Source organism: Gracilinanus agilis, chromosome 6, assembly GCF_016433145.1.
Source record: "Gracilinanus agilis isolate LMUSP501 chromosome 6, AgileGrace, whole genome shotgun sequence".
NCBI lineage: Eukaryota > Metazoa > Chordata > Mammalia > Didelphimorphia > Didelphidae > Gracilinanus > Gracilinanus agilis.
In genome coordinates, this window is record NC_058135.1 from 1,357,760 (window position 1) to 1,378,715 (window position 20,956).

The 20,956-nt window shown below is 45.8% G+C and overlaps 2 protein-coding genes across 7 annotated transcripts in view; both read left to right on the forward strand.

Moving 5' to 3' along the window:
* Positions 1-20,956, forward strand: part of MFSD8 (major facilitator superfamily domain containing 8) — a 146,651-nt gene that overhangs the window by 93,575 nt on the left and 32,120 nt on the right. The window lies entirely within an intron of this gene.
* The window catches only part of LOC123253120 (protein inturned-like), a 42,087-nt gene that overhangs the window by 7,710 nt on the left and 13,421 nt on the right, over positions 1-20,956 (forward strand). Inside the window, exons 2-8 of the mRNA XM_044682409.1 lie at positions 950-1,067; positions 1,390-1,505; positions 9,354-9,443; positions 14,351-14,428; positions 15,462-15,645; positions 17,252-17,305; positions 19,590-19,652. Of these exons, the coding sequence (XP_044538344.1) occupies positions 950-1,067; positions 1,390-1,505; positions 9,354-9,443; positions 14,351-14,428; positions 15,462-15,645; positions 17,252-17,305; positions 19,590-19,652 (703 nt within the window). The remainder of the gene's footprint in view (positions 1-949; positions 1,068-1,389; positions 1,506-9,353; positions 9,444-14,350; positions 14,429-15,461; positions 15,646-17,251; positions 17,306-19,589; positions 19,653-20,956) is intronic.

A 20,956-nucleotide genomic window follows, 5' to 3' on the forward strand; every position in this document is an offset into this window, starting at 1 on the left:
GAAGGAAGTGAGTTCCAGCCTCAGGGGCAAAGTCAGAGGGCTCTGGGAGAAGCAGGCATCTAGGGCTTGCTTGTTCCCATCCGTGGCCGTGACGTACTAGGCACCAGGGACGTAGAAGGTGTAAGTGCGTGGGGGGAGCAGAGAAGCCTGGGGAGGATGAGCACCACAGGGATCTGGCGAGGATGGAGAGAACTCGGAGGAAGAGTGGCAGAAGGTTCTGCAAATGGCACGGGGAGCACCTACCTCTCGGGGCATTCAGAGGAGCCGGGTTTCTGGGAGCCTCTGAAGATGGAAGGAATGTGAAAGGAAGAAGGCTAAGAGCCCAAAATCATAGATTAAAACCAGGACGGGTGAAGAGCCCACGGCCCAGAAAGCTCTCACAGGTCAGAGAACTGGCGGAGCAGGGAGTCAGACACGGGGTACTCTTACAGCACATCCAGCAATTTTTCCAGATTCTCACACTACACTGGAGTCGGGTTCTTCACAGGCTGCTGTGGAAAGGGAGGGCAGAGGAGAACGGTGTGTGGGGACTACAGGAGGGAGAGAAGGGTGGCGCTAGAAGGCCGCTCACCGTTGGAGTGGGTGCCAGGGGATCCCCTGTCTGGTCAGCCACACAGGGAGTTCGCCTTGAGAGTAGGACGTAGAAAGCGGGCCCCTGAACACAGCTGCATCTTGGACGGATCCCCACTGCCCGATGTTACTTCCAGCTCTCTCACGATATGTGTATAAAGAAAAAAAAGTAAAATTCTGGTTTAAATTGTTCTCCAGCCTTGAAAAAGGTTTACATTTTTAGGTAAAATTTTCATTCTTCCCTTTTAGTATGTATCACTAATTAGAATCTACTCATTAGAATCCATCATAAGAGTTTCACTGGATTTTTTGTATGTTAGAAATGTCAGAAATCCTGAAAGGATGTCCGGTTTCACTGTGCCGGTATTCACCTCACCAGGCCCGATCTCAACCCTCCCACAACTCGGCAGCGTTCAGGAGGAATTGCAGCGGCCAAACTCATCATCGCCCTGCTGCGGCCGACCTGCCCGCGATCCTCTCCTGATGTCTCCAGGCTGGTTCTCAGACCGACCACACACACATGCACGCACACACACACGCACACACACACATCACCAGGCCATCCGTTCTCAAGATCTTCCCAGATTAGAGACTAGCCTCTGAGAGGCCGGGCCTCGAATGAGTCATACTGAAAAACAGACTGCATTTCCAGGGATGAATCTCCACTTGATGTGAATATAAACAGTTACTGCCATTGAGTAACAGTTTGGCTGTTTTATAGGGGACTGTTAAAATAGGATGTTTCCATGCTGGAAATGCCAGCTTAGCACTTTTGAATAGCACTGATTATGTCTTTAATTCTTGTCAATTAAACAGCAGGAAATTCTTTACCATTACCCAATGTCTGAAGCATCTCAGAAACTTAAAAGCGTAAGAGGAATATTTCTAACCCTCTGTGACATGCTGGAAAATGTAACTGGGACACATGTTACCAGGTAATTACCAACTTACATTTAATTATAATTTTTTCTGCTTTGCAAATTACCTTTCTTAGTGTTGATCAGAGAAAAAAGGCAACAAAGAGATAATCGCATTAGCAAAAATATCTACATGAATCTTTTCATCCAAGAATCTTTTGTCAATAAGGTCTTTTTAAAACTAGGATTGTGGGGCAGCCAGGAGGCTCAATGATCAGAGCTCTAGGTCCAGAGATGGGAAGTCTTGGGCTTAAATGTGACCCGCAGACATATCCTAGCTGTAATCCCAGCTATCCAGCCCTTAGTGCTCTCCTGCCTTGGAACGGATGCTTAGTATCAATTCCAAGACAAGATCAAGGTTTTTAAAAACAACAACCAAAAAAAACAGTTGTGGGTTTTTAGCCAAAAGGAAACACAGAGACCATTTTCATTTTGTAGAGGAATAAACTGAAGATGATTCATCCCATCTGAACTTGTCTAATTTTCTCTGGCCAATTGCCAGTGCTTCCCAACCCATTTCAATTCAGAATTTTCTGATTCCTCACATTAGGATCCTAGGATTGAGCATTTCTAGGGACCGCCAAGATCACCCAGTCCAAGCTTCTCATTTTAGACCTAAAGAGTGTAAGGGACAAAGTTCACCTAAGGAGTGAATATGCGAGGTGAGATTCAAACCCACATCCTCTGACTGCAGATTCAGCCTTCCTGACCGTGCACACATGAGATGATTCCTCATAGCTCACTCAGAAAACGTCTCTGAGCTAGCCCTCCCTGTAGCCTTTCCCTCCCCACCACCATCTCTTTCTGGCTGCCATATTGATATTCCCAGAGCCCCTGTCTGCCATTCTTTCTGGAAGCTCCAGGGGTGCCTGCTGCCTATAGGATAACATGCAAGGGGAGGATTCAGAGAACCTGCAAAGACTTCTGGGAACTGACACAGTGAAGTGAGCCAAACCAGAAAAATAATTTGCACATTAAATACTGTATTATAAACTTTTGTCCTATTTTCTAATGAAGAAGCTTTTCCATCTTTTCCACTCCCAAACCTATCCATAATGAAACAAAACCAATTTCCCCATTGTCTGTTCAAAAATGTAGGCCTCCTCCTGCAAGCTGAATCCTTCACATCCCTGAATGACTACAATAATGTAAAAGAAAACAACTCTGAAAGACCTAAGAAATCAATCAATTCAGTTATCAAATCTGACTTCTAGAAAACTAGTGATAAAATCCTACTTCCCACCTCCCATCAGAGAGGTGGCAGGCTATGGGTGCAGAATGGGTCATAGATCTTCAAGCATGAACAACATATCTATACCCCCCCTCCTTTTTTTGCAAAGGATGGCATTTGGGGGGCATAGTAGTGGATGACTAGGAAAGTGAGAGGGTAAAGATAGCAATGCCAAAAAAAAAAGGGAAATAACGTCATTGAAACATTTTTAAAACACAGACAAGAGGAGCAGGAAGGTCCGAAGGGGGCACAGACAAAGAAGCAGTACAGTGTTTGTCTCAGTTTCCTTTTCTATAAAATGGGAATAATAATAGCAGCTATCTTTCAGGGTTGTTGTAAAGATCAAATGAGAGAATAATGGTACAAAGTAAATGTTACATGAAAGTTAGCTATTAATATTAAAAGTTGTATGTGATGGAAAGACATTTCACATAAAAGCCTTTTTCCATCTTTTTTTCAAGTATGGAAGTCTTCATGTTTGTTGTTGGCTGTCACATTTGTGATAAAAAAAGAAAACTCCATTTTAACAAAGTTATATTGAGCTGAAATCTTTGAGTTATCATGGGGAATTTTTATGGGAATATTAGGTCACTGCTCAGGAAGTGTAACTCAGGCACTGTTCAGCATATGCGGCTCTTCCTCTTCATAATGGGCTGCTGCTTCTTTCCCTCATGAACAAAAGAAATCATGTTTTAACCATCTGTTATTCTTTAGAACCGTATAAGGTAAAAAAAAGGAATTGCCCTTGTTCTTATTTTAAGTTCTTGGTCTGGCCATCTCCTCGCCAGGCTGCCGCACTCATGCCATCATCCTCACGTCTTCCACTGGAATCGTGGCTCTGTCCCAGGAAGCCGGGATCCATTGGTGAACTCTGGACTTTTCTTCCCAAGACCAGGCCTCCCTGCCACTTCCTGGGTAGCACTGGAGGGCTCTTCCCTCCTTCCCTCTCTAGCCCCATTGGGTGTTGTCTGAGGACAGGAAATGTCTAACTGGCTCGTATTTGAATCTTCAGTGCTCAGCAATGGACCTACCCTTAAGAAGTACTTTGTTTTTCTACCCACCATTCCATCAAGCTACATCTCTTCTCCCTTTCTGAGCCACTAAAAGATTTCCACACAGATAGCCTTTGTTTTCTCATCTCATCATAATTTTCAAACTTGAAAGAACCCACTATCCAACAAGAACTTCTGGGAAAATTGGAAAACAGTATGGCAGAAATTGGGCATAGACCAACGCTTCATGCCATATACCAAGATAAAGTCAAAATGAACACAAGTTTTAGCAATAAAGGGGTATACTATAAACAAATTAGGGGAGCACAAAATAGCTACCCATCCAGTCTATGGATAAAGGAAGGATTTATGACCAGACAGAATGTAGAGAATATTACAAGATATAAAATAGATAACTGACCGCATTAAATTAAAAAGTCTGCACAAACAAAACCAATGTAATCTAGATTAGAAGAGGAAAAAACTTATGAAAAAATTTATAACATATCTCTGATAGAGGCTTCATTTTTCAGATATTCAGAGAACTGAGTCAAATTTGAAGGACTACAAGTCATTTCCCCAGTTGGTAAATGGTCACAGGATATTAACAGGCAGTTCTTAGATGAAGAAATTAAAACTATCTTTAGCCATATGAAAAAATGCTCCAAATCACTGTTAATTAGATAAATACAAATTTAAAAAGTACTGAGGTCCCACCTCATGCCTATCAGACCGATCAATATGACAAAAAGGGGAAAGGATGAATGTTGAAAGCGATGTGGCTAACAGGGACACTGATACACTGTTGGTAGAGCTGGTAACTGATACAATTATTCTGGAGGAAAATTTGTGCCTATTCTTTGACCCAGAAATACCACTACTAGGTCTGTATCCCAATGAAATCAAAAATAGGGGAAAAGGACCTACTTGTAGCAGCTCTATTTGTGGTGATGACAAATTGGAAACTATGGGGTTGTCCATCACTTGGGGAATGGCTGAACAAGTAGTGGTATGTGGTTGCAGTGGAATACCGTTTTGCCGCAAGAACTGATGAACAGGATGATCACAAATGATCTTGCATGAAATGCTGCCAAGAGAAGTGAGTGGAACCAGGAGAACAGCAGACACCATAACAGCAACAAGGTACCACCATTCCCTGTGAAGGAATTAACTGTTATCTGCAAGACGAGGACCCAAGACTGCTCCAAGAGACTCAAGATGGAAAGCCACCCACCCACTGCCGTAGAAGGAACCAGCAGAGTCTAAATGCAGATCGAAACATGCCATTCTTCACTTCATTTCCTTCAGGAATTCTTCTCTGGTGTAAGTGACGTGTCTTCTTTCACAATATGACAAACATGGAGATACATATTTTATGATACTCTATGTACAGCCTATATCATTATCTGCCAACTTGGGAAGGAGAGCATGGATCACAATATGTCAAAAAATGATTACTAAAAGCTGATGTAGTTTCTTCAGGACTTCTGGGTTAAGATGGTGGGAGAGTAGAGGCAGGGTGGATTTCTCTCCTTCCCAATGGATGTAGAGTATCACCAAACCAAAAAAAAAACAAACAACCAAATCCAGATGAAAGAAGGGACCCCACAATAGGGTGCAGTATCGAAGGTATGTGGGATTTGGGTACTTCCACGCTATAAGGGGGGGAAATAGCTCCCATCAAAACACGAGGGGATCATCTCTTCTCCCATCCCACCCACGGTACCAGAGGCAGAGGCTGCACTCCACAGTGAGAGCCAACGGGGGCACAAAATCTAGCTCCTTGGCAGCTAGCTGGCACCACTAGGAGCTTGTCCCTGAGAGCAGCAAGACCTGAAACCCCAGGTGGCTGGAAAACTCAGACCTTGGACACGGGAGTGCACCTGAGAGAGGCAGCTGCAGCACCCAGCATGTTCAGACTCGGGGGGTGGGGAACCCCAGGTGGTGGAGCAAGTGTAGGCCAAGTTCTGGGCTCTGGGCAGCTGGCTAGGAACACGGGGGCTCGACCCTGAAAACAGCTAGATCAGAGACCCCAGGAGGGTCCCCAGAGAAGCCAGGAGACTCACAAAGTAGCCTCAGGGAAAAACTACTTCCTAACTCCATACAAAGAGAATCAGATTGCCTTACTCAGACTTTTGGCGGATAAACCACAATGATGCCAAGCAAAGCCCAAGAAATAAGAAGACCAAGAAAAAAACTAACACTTGATAACTTCTGCACAGAAAAAACCCAGAAGACAGAGGAGGACAAACAATCAAAGAAATCCAAACCTTCCCCAAAAAATGAAAATGGGTCACAAGATCTTGAAGAGATCATGAGAAAGATGGAAGAGATCTGGCAAGAAAATAACAGTTTAAAAGGCAGAATTTCGCAACTGGAAAGTGAGGCTCAGAAATCAAATTAATTGATAAGCAAATTGATAAGCTACGATTTTTGTGGTGGCAAAAACCTGGAAAACAAAGGGATGCCCTTCAATTGGGGAATGGCTAAACAAATTGTTGTATATGTTGGTGATGGAATACTATTGTGCTCAAAGTAATAATAAACTGGAGGAGTTCCATGTGAACTGGAAAGACCTGCAGGAAGTGATGCAGAGTGAGAGGAGCAGAGCCAGAACATTGTACACAGAGACTGAGACACTGTGGTAAAATAGAATGTAATGAACTTCTGTACTAGCAGCAACGCAATGACCCAGAACTATTCTGAGGGACTTATGGAAAAGAATGCTACCCACATTCAGAGGAAGGACTGCAGGAGTGGAAACACAGAAGAAAAACAACCACTTGAACACCTGGGTTGATGTGGGCATGGTTGGGAATGTAGACACTAAACGACCACACAAATGCAACTATCAATAATATGTAAATAAGTCTTGATTGATCACACGTGTTAAAACCAGTGGAAATGTGCATTAGATATGGGCGGTGAAGGGGAAAGTAAAAACAAGAATCATGTATCCATGGAAAATTTTTCTAAAAAATAAAATATTAATATTAAAAAAAACTGTTGTAATCTGAAAAAAAATTTTTAAAGTAAAATCGATCCCTTGGAGTCTCCCTTTTGACCCCATAACTCAAACCTCACAACTGAAATGATTCAGTCCAAGCTTGGGTTACCTATGATCTATCAATTTCTGGTGCTAGGTTGGCACTTAGTAAATGCTTCATTGAATTGAATTTTTTTAAAAAATCCCTTACCTCCCCCCATTGCCTACCCTTACCAATCTTTCACCTATGGGTCAATACACAGAAGTTAAGGGTTTAAAATTAAAAAAAAAAAATTTAAAAAAACAAAAACAAAAAAAAAAACCCTTACCTTCCATCTTAGAATCTATACTATTGGTTCCAAAGCAGAAGAATGGTAAGGGCTAGGCAATGGGGATATAAAAAATAAATGACTTGCCCAAGATCACATAGCTAGAAGTATCTGAGGTCAAATTTTAATTCAGGACGTCCTCTGGTTCTCTATCCGCCTGGTTCTCTATCCGCTGAACCATCTAGCTACCCCTTAAATACATTGAATTTTACTTGCACTGTAAGCACCTACTAAGTGCAAGGCATTGTGTGAGGGACTGAGGACACAAAACAAAAGCTAAACTACCCTGCCTTTAAATAACTGAAAGAAATAAGCAACTCCTCAACAAGCAAATGAGTAAGACAGACAAAGGAACGTCCGAGTGGAGCAGAACTGGAATAGCTGGGGAGAGCCAGGAAAGGGCTGTTGAGGGTTCTGGAGGCAGAACTGAGGACGTGGGGGAGCCCTCGTGCAGTGTCCTGTAAGTAGCATCCATTTATATGGGGGCAGCCTTTGATGGCCGTGTCTTGGGGCCCAGCATTGTGAGAAAACAGTTCGGGTAAGATGTTCTGCTGCACCAGTCGCTTATTTGCCTGTGTCCTTGCTTTCTGCCATCACTGGCTAAGAAAAAGGAAGCATGCAGAAAATGTAGTTTTCTGTTGCCAACTTGCTGCTGAGACGAAGAGAAGAAGAAAAGGCAGCACGTTCTCCTCCCCGTTGGGCCTGAGGCGGCTGGGAAGTGGGGGAGCAGAAGAGAGCCTTTCCCTAAAGTTTGTCCTGCTCCGTGTGAAGCTAGTGCTGCCCGGGAGCGTGCCCCTCCGAGCAGCGGGCACATCAGAGCAGCCCCAGGGGCCGCGTGGCAGAGCCGTCCCCCTCCGAGAGCGTCCGCTCGCCCCGGCCTGGATCGTGCGGTCTTTCACTCGTGTCTAGTGTTCCCGCAATGGGAGGCAGAGGCCGGCCTCCGCCAGGGCCTCCTCACACAGCGACGACGGTGAAGCCTGGAGTTCGAGTTGGGAGGTGTCCTGGCCCCCTGCGTGGGCCCCCTCACTCCCACCCTGCACACAGCACGTCTCGGTGGGAGCTTGGAGCCAGGCCCATGTGCAGTGTCGTGTGAGGAATCTTAGGTGCCACTTGTTTTCTGGTTCCTTTTTGTTGGGAGCGCCCGGGGGAGGGCTCATAAACGGCTGTGTTCTTAGGAACCCGCAGGCCCTGGCAGAATGGAGCGTGGCGGCTGCCCTCCCTCTGGGAGAGGCCCACGGGGACATGGCCACAGAAGGGGGCCTCCTGGCGGGCTGTGGGGGACAGCCCCCGGCCGCCGCACGCACGGTGGCCTCTCGGCCCCTACTGCCTAGAATGAGGGTGTGAGGGCACATCACGTGGCGAGCCTGGAAAAGAGGAGCGGGCCCGGATCGCAGCAGGATCGAAGTGCCAGCCTGACCTGAGAGGCCACATCCTCCAGATTTCTCTGTGGGAAGGGACGCGTGCTCGGCTCTGGGTTTTCCAGATATCATTTTGGCAGCTGGAGGAGAGAGGGGAGGCAGAGCCCGCAAACAGCGGTTGTCCTGCCAAGAGATTCCGAAGGCCTGGAGTAGAAGGAGAGATGTGGGGGAGCCAGGACAAATAGCCGATGGGTAACAGGGGAAGGGGGTAGAGGAAGGGCCAAGGAGGACCCCCACGCTCCGAACATAGAGGACTGGAGCGACAGTAATGGCATCAGGATCAAGATGTGGCCATAGCCTGGAGAGCCAGAGTGCCCCAACCCAGCATCACAGATTCACCGTGTTATTAATTAATGCCAGATTGCACTAAAACGTCCACCCAAATGTCTGCAATCACTGCCTTCTCTGGCCCCAAATGAGGGAGCAAATCTCTCAAGCCCCTGCTAGCTGGAAATCCTAGGAACCTTGATCCAATGTTCTGCCCCCGGAGAGGCCCACCAGATCCGATCCGATTTTCCTGTGGCGTTGGTAGGTTCATCAGGTCCCGTAGTATTTATTTTTGAGCAGGAGCATTACGCATTTTAGTACTGTTAACTGGTCTGAAAGCTCTTGGATAGAAATGTTTCATGTGGATACTTAACAAAAATCTTTCCTTGTGTAGTTTTACTTGGCATCTAAACGTTTGTGGCCACTGTGTTATTTAAATACGTTTCTGAAAAGATGTATGAAGTATTTGCATGCTTTTTTATTCACCTAGAATGTCCCCTCTCCCACGTCCCAGTCGTATTTCAGGGAATGGGCTCCTCAAGCACTCCTCAATTCACAAAGCCCACCCACCATATGTAATGCTCGCCGGTCATTTCATGAGCTTCGAGAGTACGCTGCTAACCTTCCCACTTGGTTTTTCTAGCTCATCACTCTCCTTAAATGAAAAACTTGTGCATGTGGCATACTGGAAGGAAGATGACAAATTGTTATTAATTGGACTTCCTGCTGAAGAGTAAGTTGAACCCGGTTTTTTTTTTCCTTTATGCTTTGAAATCAGGTATCAGATGCACTTTTTGCAAGGTCCATCTCATTTAAAATATTCTGGTTTTATGCTAAAGCTAATCTGCATGGTGCTCGGAGGTGGCAGAGAGAATGGATCTGGTTTCATTAGAATTTTCTAGGTTAGTTATTAAGCCTATTAACACTTGATTCTTCAGTGCTAATCCCATGTCAGAGATTTGCCCCGAGACAACCTGGATCTCTACTGATACTTTTGTTAAGTTGAATTTGTTTGCAATCCAGCACCTTGATAGTCCTAATTGCATGTACTTTCCCTCCCACATCCTTTACTCTTTAAATTCTCCTCTGCTTCCAAGAGTGACATGCAGAGGCCCTATCACTTTATACTGGCCTTCAGCGCCTTCATGGGACAAAGGCTGCCTTTGACTCTGAACTGGCTTGCCCAAATGTGTATCAACAACGAGGGAATTCTGAATCATCATCACACTGTCTCATCCCTGCCTGTGGGAGCCCTGCAAGTCGAGACTCTTCCTTACTATTTGGGGATGCACCCACTTTGTGCTTAGCTAACCTGTTTGGTATTTCCATGAGGAAACATGCAATGGCATTGCAAATGGGAAGCCAGAGGTGTCAGGGTGTGGAAAGTCATCCCAGAGACATGGGTTTGGCCCCCGAAGCACCCCAGCCTTGGACACCTCATTGCCTCTCCTCCTCCCGAGGGGACCCGAGACACATGGGAGTGGCGGCTCTCTGAGAGGAATACCATTCCGGGGAGATGCTTGACCCTGCACTCTACCATAAATGCGAGTGACAAAGGCTTGGCCAAAAAGACAATAGCTGCGTTTTTGAGCCTAGTCTTGATCAGGGTTCTTTTCTGTTCATTATTCAGAGATGATAGAGGCCTTGTGGATCATAAGCTTTTGTTAAAGAGCAGGATTCTCAGAGGAAGCTTTGGGGAAGGCATCCCTTCTGCAGAGAGTGATCAAGAGTCACCCCAAAGACACCAATGCACTGCTGGTAGAGTTGTGAATTGGTCCAACCATTCTGGAGGGCAATCTGGAATTATGCCCAAATGACTTTAAAAGAATGCCTGCCCTTTGATACAGTAATACTGCTACTAGGTTTGTATCCCAAAGAGATAAAAAATATATTTATACAAAAATATAACCCGGCTCTTTGTGGCGGCAAAAAAATTGAAAAATGAGGGGTTGTCCCTCAATTGGGGAATGGCTGAACAAAGTGTGGTATCTGCTGGTGATGGAATACTATTGTGCTCAAAGGAATAAAGAACTGGAGGAATTCCATGTGACCTGGAAAGACCTCCAGGAAGTGATGCAGAGTGAAAGGAGCAGAGCCAGAAGAATATTGTACACAGAGACGGATACACTGTGAGATGATCAAATGTGACAGACTTTGCCGTTAAAGCAGTGCAATGATCCAGGACAACTCTGAGAGACTTATGAGAAAGAATGCCATCCACATCCAGAGAAAGAACTGGGGGAGCAGAGACACAGAAGAAAAACATATGCTTGATCACATGGGCATAGGATTGGGGGTTTGGGTTTTAAAAGATTATTCTATTACAAAAATGAATAATATGGAAATAGGATTTGAGTGATAATACATGTATAATCCAGTGGGGGGGGGGAGAAGAGTCACCTCAGAGGGGAGGAGCAGAAGATGGATATAATGAGACACAAATATGGAGGAGGATAAATATTTTAACTATTTTGAGGAAAGATAATGCTGAAATCTCCTGGGAAAAGATAGTGGCTTTCTTTGACATGTTCATGTCAGTGCAGCCTGGAGTCAGAAAGATCTGAGTTCAAATTCAGCCTCAGATACTTTCTAGCTGTGTGATCCTAGGCAAGTCATTTAACCTGTCTACCTCAATTTCTTCCACTGTAAAATGGGGAAAATATCAGCACCCACCTTCCAGGGTTGTTGAGGATCACATGAAACAATTTTGGTGAAAAGAAGCCCCTTCATTCAGTGCTCTGACACATAAAAAAAAAGCACTTCATAAATGTTTCTTTCCTTCTTCCCTAATGTGCATCGCTTCCTGGAGAATGTGGCAGCTCCGAGTTTGGCCTTATGGAAAAGGAATGAATGAATTGAATGGCCAAAGGAATGAAAAGCATTTATTAAGTACTTACTTTAAGTGTTGGACTAAATGCTAGCAACACAATGAAAAAAATCCAGACAGCCCCTGCTCTTCAGGAGCTCTACCTCTCATTTGAGGATATGATACATGAAAGAAAGTCCTGGGAAGAGACCTTGGAGTCCTACGGGTTCACCTTTGGGCTGGATGGCAAGCCCCAGGGTGCAGAGGAGACTTCAGTTGGTCACATGTGGTGCCCTGTTCTGAAGGAAGAGAGGCAAGTAGCTGGCAGACCTAGAGGACCGCCATCTTCCTGGAGGAGTAAAGCTGGTGATTCCCTCATCCAAGCTGAGGAAGGGTCCAGCACCCAGGACAGGGGCAGAAAGCTGGAGGAGGCAGCCAAGGATTGTGACAGATCTTCCCACCTCCTGGCCAGCCCATCTGGGTTCTGACTGTGAAGAAGTAAAAGTGCTTTTTAAAGAGATTGTGGATTCAGAGAGAACTGAAAGAAACCCAGAACAAGTTGGTCCAGGGTGATCGAGAAGGATGGAAGGCAATAAGAGGGGGAATAAAGCAGAACCTGGAGGGAGGAAATGTAGCCAGAGTAGATTGAAAGGAGGTTTCTGGGTACTATGCAAAAGCCAAATTGGGGTTCAACTGGCTGCAACCCACGCTGATTATGCATAGGCCTTGTATGCAGGGTACAGAGTCCTAGGTGAGATACAGAGATTACATCAGACACAGACCTGCCCCCATGGAGCAACTAGTGCAGTGCCCACAGGCCAGAGCAAAAGGAGCTGCCCTCCTGCCTAGGTACATGACGATCCTCCTCCCCTGGAATCTAAGGGACTGAAAGAAGAGATTGGAGATAAACCTGCAGAGGAGGGAAAAGGGAAGGGAGCCTAGGAGGCTCCAACAAAGGGGCCTGCAAATAGAAGAAGGGAGTGCCGGAGGGCTTCAGTTTCCCTGTGCCTCATCTATTAGCCTCATTTTATCATCTAGAAAAAATATAATTTAAAAAAACCATGCTTTCAGAGAAATTCTATCCTTGGGGTCATGGAACTTTTTCTGGAAAGGACCAAGTAGTCAATAGTTTAGGCTTTGTGGGCCAAGAAGCAAAACTGACTATATTTTATAGTTATTTCCATGATTCTTTTACTGATAAAAATCAAAATGTAATAATAATTGGGTGCATTTTTTGGTAATACATGTTTACTAATGAGAAAAGTGGAATTCTCTTCTTGGTGACATTTTGATCATTTGAGGCTAAAATTAAGTGTTCTCTATCATCAAAATGGATTGTAAATGTTCTGTTAACACTGATCCATGGTGAGATTTTACTTATTTCATCTGTAAAAGTGACTTCACAAAGATGGGCACTACCAAATACTGGTACCAGTTCTATAGTGTGTGAAAAGGCATTGATAGAATGAATTCTATTAGATTCTTCTCTTCATAGTTTCCTTTTAGTGAAGCATTACATTGCACATCATGCGCTTCCAATTGAAGGTTACATCAAAGTTCCCCAACTACAAAGTTAACTGGATCTGAAATTTGGGCATTTATTTTGCACTTGCATTGAGGTCCCAAAAATGCTGCTGGAACTATAGTTTGAGCTCAGAAAACAGACTCAATTCAAAGTTGTGCGGGAACGGCGGCTGCTTCTCTTTTTAACTTTTGACAGCACGGGAAGTCTATAAAGCAGCTCGACATTACTCATGATTTAAACAGTGTCCGTTGTCATCAAATTGGCTTTCCCTCAGTATAAGTTTCACATATTAGTGTGGTTTGGCTTCTGATTTGGGGTCGAGTTCATTAAAAAGCATCAGGTCTGCAGCAAAAGCTAATTTCCAAATCCATTCAGCATTGGAGAGAAGTGTTTGAGGATAGACCTTCTTGTTCAGAAAAAGTGCCGATCTCAGCCCCGAGCTCACAAAATTGTACTGACAGTTTGCGTTTGCTCTTCTTATTCGGACATGATGGGAAGGCGTTGGCAGTAAGAAAAGGTCAAATGTCAGGTGTGGCGCGGAGCTCAAAACGCCTCACCGCAGCGTGTGGTGTGTCGAGAGCCGTGGGAGTGACGGAAGGGGCACGGATGGACTCGGCCGCCGTCATGAGAATGTAGCCGTGCAGAACGTGCAAACACAGCTGTTCTCCAGCAAAACCTTCTTATGGAAAAACCATTTTTTAAATGTAAAAAGCATTCTCAGCTCCCCAGCTATCCCAAAAGTGGGTCAGGGGAGCCAGGCTGAACCTGGGCCATAGCCCTAGCCACATCGATCGGCAGCATTTCTCTCTAACTGGTGTCTACCTTAAGTCTCTGGCTTAGGCCCCCGATCCCCAGCCTCCCTCCCAAATTGATGAAGATGCCCTTTACTCCTCCCTCCCCCGCCCCAAGCCCCAAACTATATTGAATCCTAAGAACCAGGTGGGGAAGGAGGGGGGCTTCTCTTTAGGGGTTCCCCCATTCCGTCCCAGGAGGTCAGATGAAAGCTGGTACCCCGGGTCATATGTGCATTCTGGGCTTCCTTTGCCATCCTTCCCCATGCCTTTCCCCCGGCACTTGATTTCTGGCCCAAATATTTACCACCCAGGAGCCCAGAATGCTTGTTTATTCCTAGAATTGGGTATTACATTACTTGTTCAAATGAAAACAGGCACCAACCCAAGGTGGCCACTAGTCACAGATATTCTTCTCCTTTCTTGGAAATGTAAATACTTTCTGCCTCCCGTGGCTGTCAGACGTTGCTGTTTTACCAAAGTGGTTGGGAATGACTAGCTGCTGTTTGCCTTTCCAGCGTCCCTCTGCCTCAGCTAAGGAATATGATAGAAGATGTTGCCCGAACCTTAAAGTTCATGTATGGTTCCCTGATCAGGTGAGCACTGTGCATGGACCGGAGAATCCACTGGGACCCTGGCCCCAAGTCACGCGTGCCCTGGAGAGGGAGGAACCGAGCCCAGGCCTGCTCCCATCCTGCCCTCCTTCCTTGTTTCTCCTGGGCCTGAAGACCTGAACCATTTTCTCCTCCCACTCCTTGGACCAAAATTGTTCTTATCAGCCATATTCACCCCCAGTAACCTGGGGGAAAACTGGCCTGTGTCCTTCCCTGCTAGAAGAGGAGCCATGTAAGAATACTCCTTTATCCTAGAGCAGGGGTCTTGTGGGGGGCACCGACCCCTTGGGCAGCTGGTGAGCCTACGGACTTCTTCCTGGAAGGTGGTTTCTAAATGCACAAAATAAAACAGATAGGATTACGAGGGAAACTAGTTATTTTAAAATGCAGTTATCCAGGGGGCAGCTGGGTAGCTCAGTGGATTGAGAGTCAGGCCTAGAGACGGGAGGTCCTAGGTTCAAATCTGGCCTCAGACACTTCCCAGCTGTGTGACCCTGGGCAAGTCACTTGACCCCCATTGCCTAGCCCTTACCCCTCTTCTGCCTTAGAGCCAATACACAGTATTGGCTTCCAAGATGGAAGGTGAGGGTTTAAAAAAAATAAATAAATAAAATAAAATGCAGTTATCCAGAAAGAACGCCTCCAGTGGCTCAGCTGTCTGTACCCTTTGACCCAGCGACACCCCGTGCTGCCAAAGAAATCTAAGGAGGAGAAAAAGGTCCCCCTCCGTGTTCTGGAGGAGCTCAGATTCAGCCTAGAGGCAGACTAGCTGGGTGACTCTGTTTGCCCACTTTCCTCCCCTGGCACGGGGCCCATTCACAGCACCTGCCTTGCGGGGGTTTTGTGAAGACCCAGGAGGTAGGGGCTTACTCAGAGCTAGTCCCTTCCCTTTTGGGCCTCTGACCAGGACGGCCAGCGGGCCTTTCTCCGCCCACTTTGGAAGGGGCGCTGATGGTAGGGAATTTCTAAGGGAATGGCAGTGCCTCTGATCTGACCCCCATTCCCATTTCTGCAGCGCCTTCTGCCAGCCAGACAACAGCCCTCAGCTGCACCATTTTTTCAACTTGTTCTTCCAAAGAGCCCTTCAGCCCGAAATGCTGTACCGCCGGCGCGGCACTCCATCCCGTGATGCCTCTGGCTCCCTGCTCCTCGACACTCTGCCTGGGGTCCAGTGGCTCCCGCTTCCACCAGAAACCCAGGTAGGCCTGGGCTCCCCGATAGTTGGGTCCCCGGGTCTCGGTCAGCTCACCCTCTCCCCTCGGGCAATGATGGACAGCAGCGAGGGCGGGCGTCCAGTCCCAGTCTGGGCCAGACACCACGCTGGGCACCGGGGCTATCGGTGCAGGGAGAGGGGCTGATGCTCACTCTGTCAGGGAAAGTGATGAATAGAGGAGGCAGCCACTACAGAAAGAGAAACTGAGTCTGACTGCCTCAACCTTCCTGGGGCTCATTTAGACCTTGAAAAATGGGTGGTGTAGACGGCATGGGGGGAAGCAGGGCTCCTGCCAGGGCTGGGGCAGGTGACTTCCTGGGCTGAGATGTAAGTAGGGAAAAGATGGACCGAGGAGGAAGGGAAGCAGGGCATTTCCTGGTTTCAAGAGCTCAGTGGCAGCCTCGGCGGCACGCTCTTCTCAGCTGGGGAGTTTATTCCTGGCCTCGCTCCTGGGAGGGACACTTCACCAGGCAGACCCTGCTGCCTCGGCCCTTGTGGGTCAGGCCTGATGACAGTAAGGCCCATCTCCGGACACGTGGTCTCCACCCTGGCCTCCCAGGCTCCTCTCGCAGCCTGGACACCTCTGGGAATGAGTGGCCACAGAACCCAAACCCCTCATGACAGCCACGTTCCCCGGGGCTCACATATGGTCAGCCTAGGCCAGGTCCTGGGGGGCTACCATTCAGTCAGTAAGAGCACTGTGGTTTGTACAAAGGGCCACGCCAAAGGGGCAGGCCAGGAGAATGTTGGCATCTTCCGCTTGAGAAATCTGACTGTGGAGAACTACATAGAAATCTCAAACATTTTCATATGGCCTTTGAGTATATTCACACTGAATAGCTGTTGGCTCTTAAAAATAATGTTCTAGGTATTTAAAAAACATGGGGGTTTTTTGGTTGTTGTTTTTTTTTAAACCCTTACCTTCCATCTTAGAATCAATACTGTGTTTTGGTCCCTAGGCAAAAGAGCAATAAGGGCGAAGCAATGGGGGTTAAGGGACTTGGCCAGGATCACCCAGCGAGGAAGTGTCTGAGGCCAGATTTGAACCCAGGACCTCCCATCTCTAGGCCTGACTTTCAATACACTAAGCCACCCAGCTGCCCCCAAAAATACATTTTCTTAGAACTCCAGGAGCAATGCAATTGCCGCACAAGCAAGTTACACTGTTTTACATTGAATTTGGGCTGAAACCTTTTTTTCCCAATTAGTGGTTTATGGGTGATGCCTATATTTTGTTTTATTTTTTAGATTCTCTTACTATTGCCATTTTTTCATTTTTTATTATAAAGCTATTTTATTTTTCCAGTAACACAGAATAACAGATTTTCTCCCAAGTTTTCCAAAACTCTATGATCCAAATTGTCTCCGTCCCCGCTCCCAGAGCTATGATGCCCGTATTTCAAAGACTGTCCAGTGAATTGTTTTGTAATTTCAAAAAGAAAAAAAGGCAGAACACTTTTTAGTGCATCGTAGAGGGAAAAATCATCCCTGTCCATCCTAACCAGACAAATGGATGATTTGCCTTCTAGACAATCCGCCTGGGAATGGATTCTTAATCATTTTAGATTCTGTTTGTGTTCTGCTCCTTTTAGATGGTGATCGACATGGCATTAAGTGATTTAGAGGCAGCAGACTTTGCAGAACTGGTGAGAGAAAAAAGTTTTAGACACAGCTTAATGCTCACAACTGATTCATTGGTGGGGGGCAGTCCTGTGAATGAAAACCCATCTTTTCTCTCTCCCACCTCCCCATCTGACATATTTGTGTGTGTGTGTGTGTGTGCATGCATGCCCCCCCACCTTGGCCCCCATCTCCCTGTCATCCTCAGGCCTCTGGAATCATGGTTGGTCATTGCATTCATCTTGAAGTCTTGGGAAGTTGTTTATCTTTATAATATTGTCTGAGCTGTTCTGCTTTCATCCGCTTCCCTCCGCATCAGTGGTACAAGTCTTGGCAGGTTTCTCTGAAGCCACCCCCTTTATCATCTCTCACAGCCCAAGAATCTCCTGTTGTACTCCATGCCCCACTAAGATACAGTTCCTTAGTTTCCCATGTTTGGCCGCCACAAGAAGAGCTAAAATCAGGGTCAGCAGATGTCCAAATCCTTTGCCTCTTTCTCTAATCTTGTCAGAGCATGGCTCCAGGGGCGGTAACTAAGGCTCAAAGAGCATGCCTGGGGTAGCAATGAAGTGGGAGTGGGGAGTTCCAAATTCTCTTCCAGGCTGGCTGGCCCATTTGGAGCCCCATCCCCTGAGCACAGACATCTCTTCCCTCTGGGCATCCAGAGTGCCTCCTTGCCCTTTTCTTTCAGCTTTACTGGTCTTTGGGGTGTGAGGCGAAACCTCTGAGCTGCTTCATTTTTCATTTCTTTAATTAGTGATTATTTGAAGCATTTTTTCCTGTGATGCTTGATAGCTTGGCTTTTTTTCCCTCTAAAACATTCCCATTTGTATCCCCTCATCATTTCTCAGTTGGAGAATGGCTCTTTTTCTTAAGAATGCGACTCATTATTTTAGAGACCTTTAGTCCAGAAACACACTACAAAGACATTTTGCCATTTTGATGACTGGCTTTGAAGTGGTGTTTGGTATTGAACGTCTCCCTCATTGTAGACAGTCCTGGGTAAAATTAATGGATGGGGTACTAACATACAAGCATGTTTCAAAGCCACTAACTCTGCCCCTTGAGCACTCATGTTCTTGGGCAATGAACCATACCACAGGGTCTCAAACTCAGTGACCAGTGCTGCCCCTGTAAAATGGATGCCATTTTGCATGAAAGATGAACCGTCTATAAAAAAGCACAAGGTCAGGATTGTCTAGTGGTATGTCTTTCAAATCCTGCCTTGGTTGTTCTGCTAATTGGACAACTTCTTCAAATGGTTCCCCATTTGTTGGTAAGTCAGGTATTGTGTTGCTGGATTTAAAACACTACATGTCTTGATTTGTATGTTTTCATTCCCGAGAAGAATTATGTCATATTTGGCTATATGTTGGTCAGAGAAAGCCTGAGTGTGATATTTCAACATAAGGGCTTCTATTTGGTGTGGGCAAAAGACTGTCAGTGGGCACTCGAGAACAAGGTCTATAGACTTCTGCACTAACAATGCAGCAGCAGCCACTCCACACAAGCATGGAGCTATCTCAGCTGCAATAGGGTCTAACCGTGCACTGTAATATACAATTGGGCAATAATTTGGCCCTAAAGTCTGTGCTAGAATTCCTGAAGCTATCCCTTTACACTCATGAACAAATAGCACAAAAGGTTTTTCATAATCTGGAATCCCAAGGGCTAGAGCAGAAAGAATTGCTTCCTTAAGCTTTGTTATTGCCTATAGATGTTCTGGCTTAAGTTTGAGCAGTTCTGGTTCTGCATCTTTGGTTAAATCTGTGAGTGATTTGGTCAATTCACTATACTCAGGGATCCATTGTCTACAGAATCCTATTGTACCCAGTATGGCTCTTAGTTGTCTTTTAGTCTTTGGGGCACTAAGCTTTTGGATATCAGCTATACATTTGGGGGAAATGCTTCTAGAACCCCCAGATAAAACAAATCCCAAATACTCATCTCTCGGTAATCACCATTGAAGTTTTGCTTTAGATACTTTATGTCCCCTTTTATACAACTCACACAAAAGATATTTGCTGTCCCTCAGACATACTTTTGCCCTTGGAGAAACTAGAAGTATGTCATCTATAAAATGGACAAGTTTGCTGTCTTTAAATGGGATAGTCTTTAGATCTTTATTCAGGATTTGCATAGAGATTGGCTTTCACAGAACTCTTGAGGCAAACGACTCTGCAACTCATTACCTCTATGACCTTGGGCATGTACTCAGTAAATGTTAAATACCTCCTTTGGGTTAGAACACAGGGAGACAAAGAAACATCAGAATTCTAAGCTGACTAAACCCTGTTGTCTTGTTTTCAGTCTGAAGATTACTACGACATGAGGCGTCTGTATACAATACTGGGATCTTCTCTATTTTATAAGGTGAGACAACTGCTGGAATAAACGGGGAAGTGTTTATAATTGTATCATCTATTTTTCCAAGATGAACCTGAAATAGCTTCTACAAACAAAATTTTTCATGTTTGTAGACTATTTTATCCCTTTCATTTAACATAGGTACAATTTCAGCCTATACGGGCCCTCATAAACTTTCATCTGTGCTCTCCATTTGTTCTTATTCTGAAAAACCATAACTACATAAAGGAGGAGGAAGGTCCATGATTTTAAAGAGCTGAGTGTGTGCACGATTGGGCCTTGAACTTGAATCTTTTAAAGTCATGGGACAGAGGGGCAGCTGGGAAGCTCAGGGGGTCAAGATCTGGGAACACAGACAAAAGCACCTGCATTCAAAATCAGACCTCAGTCCCTTCCTCGCTATGGGACCCTGGGCAAATCTAGCCCCATTGCCTTGCCCTGACCATTCTTCTGCCTTGGAACAGTACTGATTCTAAGACAAAAGGAAAGGGTTTAAAAAAATAGAGTAATAGGATATACAACTGTTATTTACTTTTTAAAACACTGAATCAAAACAAAATAGAGATATTCTAAATAAAGCAAGTCGAGGCACATTTAGTTTGTAACCTTGTTAGAGTTCCTTAATACTCCATTGTCCTAAAGTAGGCTTGCAGTCCAGAGAGCCTCCCACGTACAGGCTTGTGACTGTGGGCAATCTCCTCTGGCCCAAAGGGCTTCTTCCATGCTAGGACCATATCCAGATGGGAGTCGTTTTCTATTCTGTGTGTCTGGTGCGTTCCAGGCCTGGTGAGGCAGTGCCCTTGGTCATGGTAGCCAGTGTTTCCCTCGCCCTCTCAGGGCTGGGCCCAACAGAAACCAAGTGAGATCTGTAGAGATTCTGTGGGCCTCGTCTCACAAAGGAAGCCAGATAGATCATGCCTCTGACCTCCCTGCAGAGATGGCAGAGGCTGCCCTTGTCAGCCAGGATCCCGAGCTCTGCCTCTTGGGAAGCCCTGTGCATAATCCCCAGAGAGTCATCTTTGGTCTTCTCCAGCCTCCCTGCCCACAGCTCCTCAGAAAGCAAAGGTTCCTGGGATCATTCCTGTCCTCAGCAAGGCATGAGGCATGTTTCTTGGACTGGCATATGACTATATGGCGGGCAAGGCCAGCCCAGCCTCCTAGCCACTTTACCACACAGGGTCCCATTTTTTTCTTACAAATGGGATGTTGGGAAATTCTTTTTTTATTTCTATCGATGGCACCTTCCTCTCTGCTTTTCTCCTGAAACACTCCAGCTCCTTCACCTATAACCTTCTTTCCCAATGCTGCCT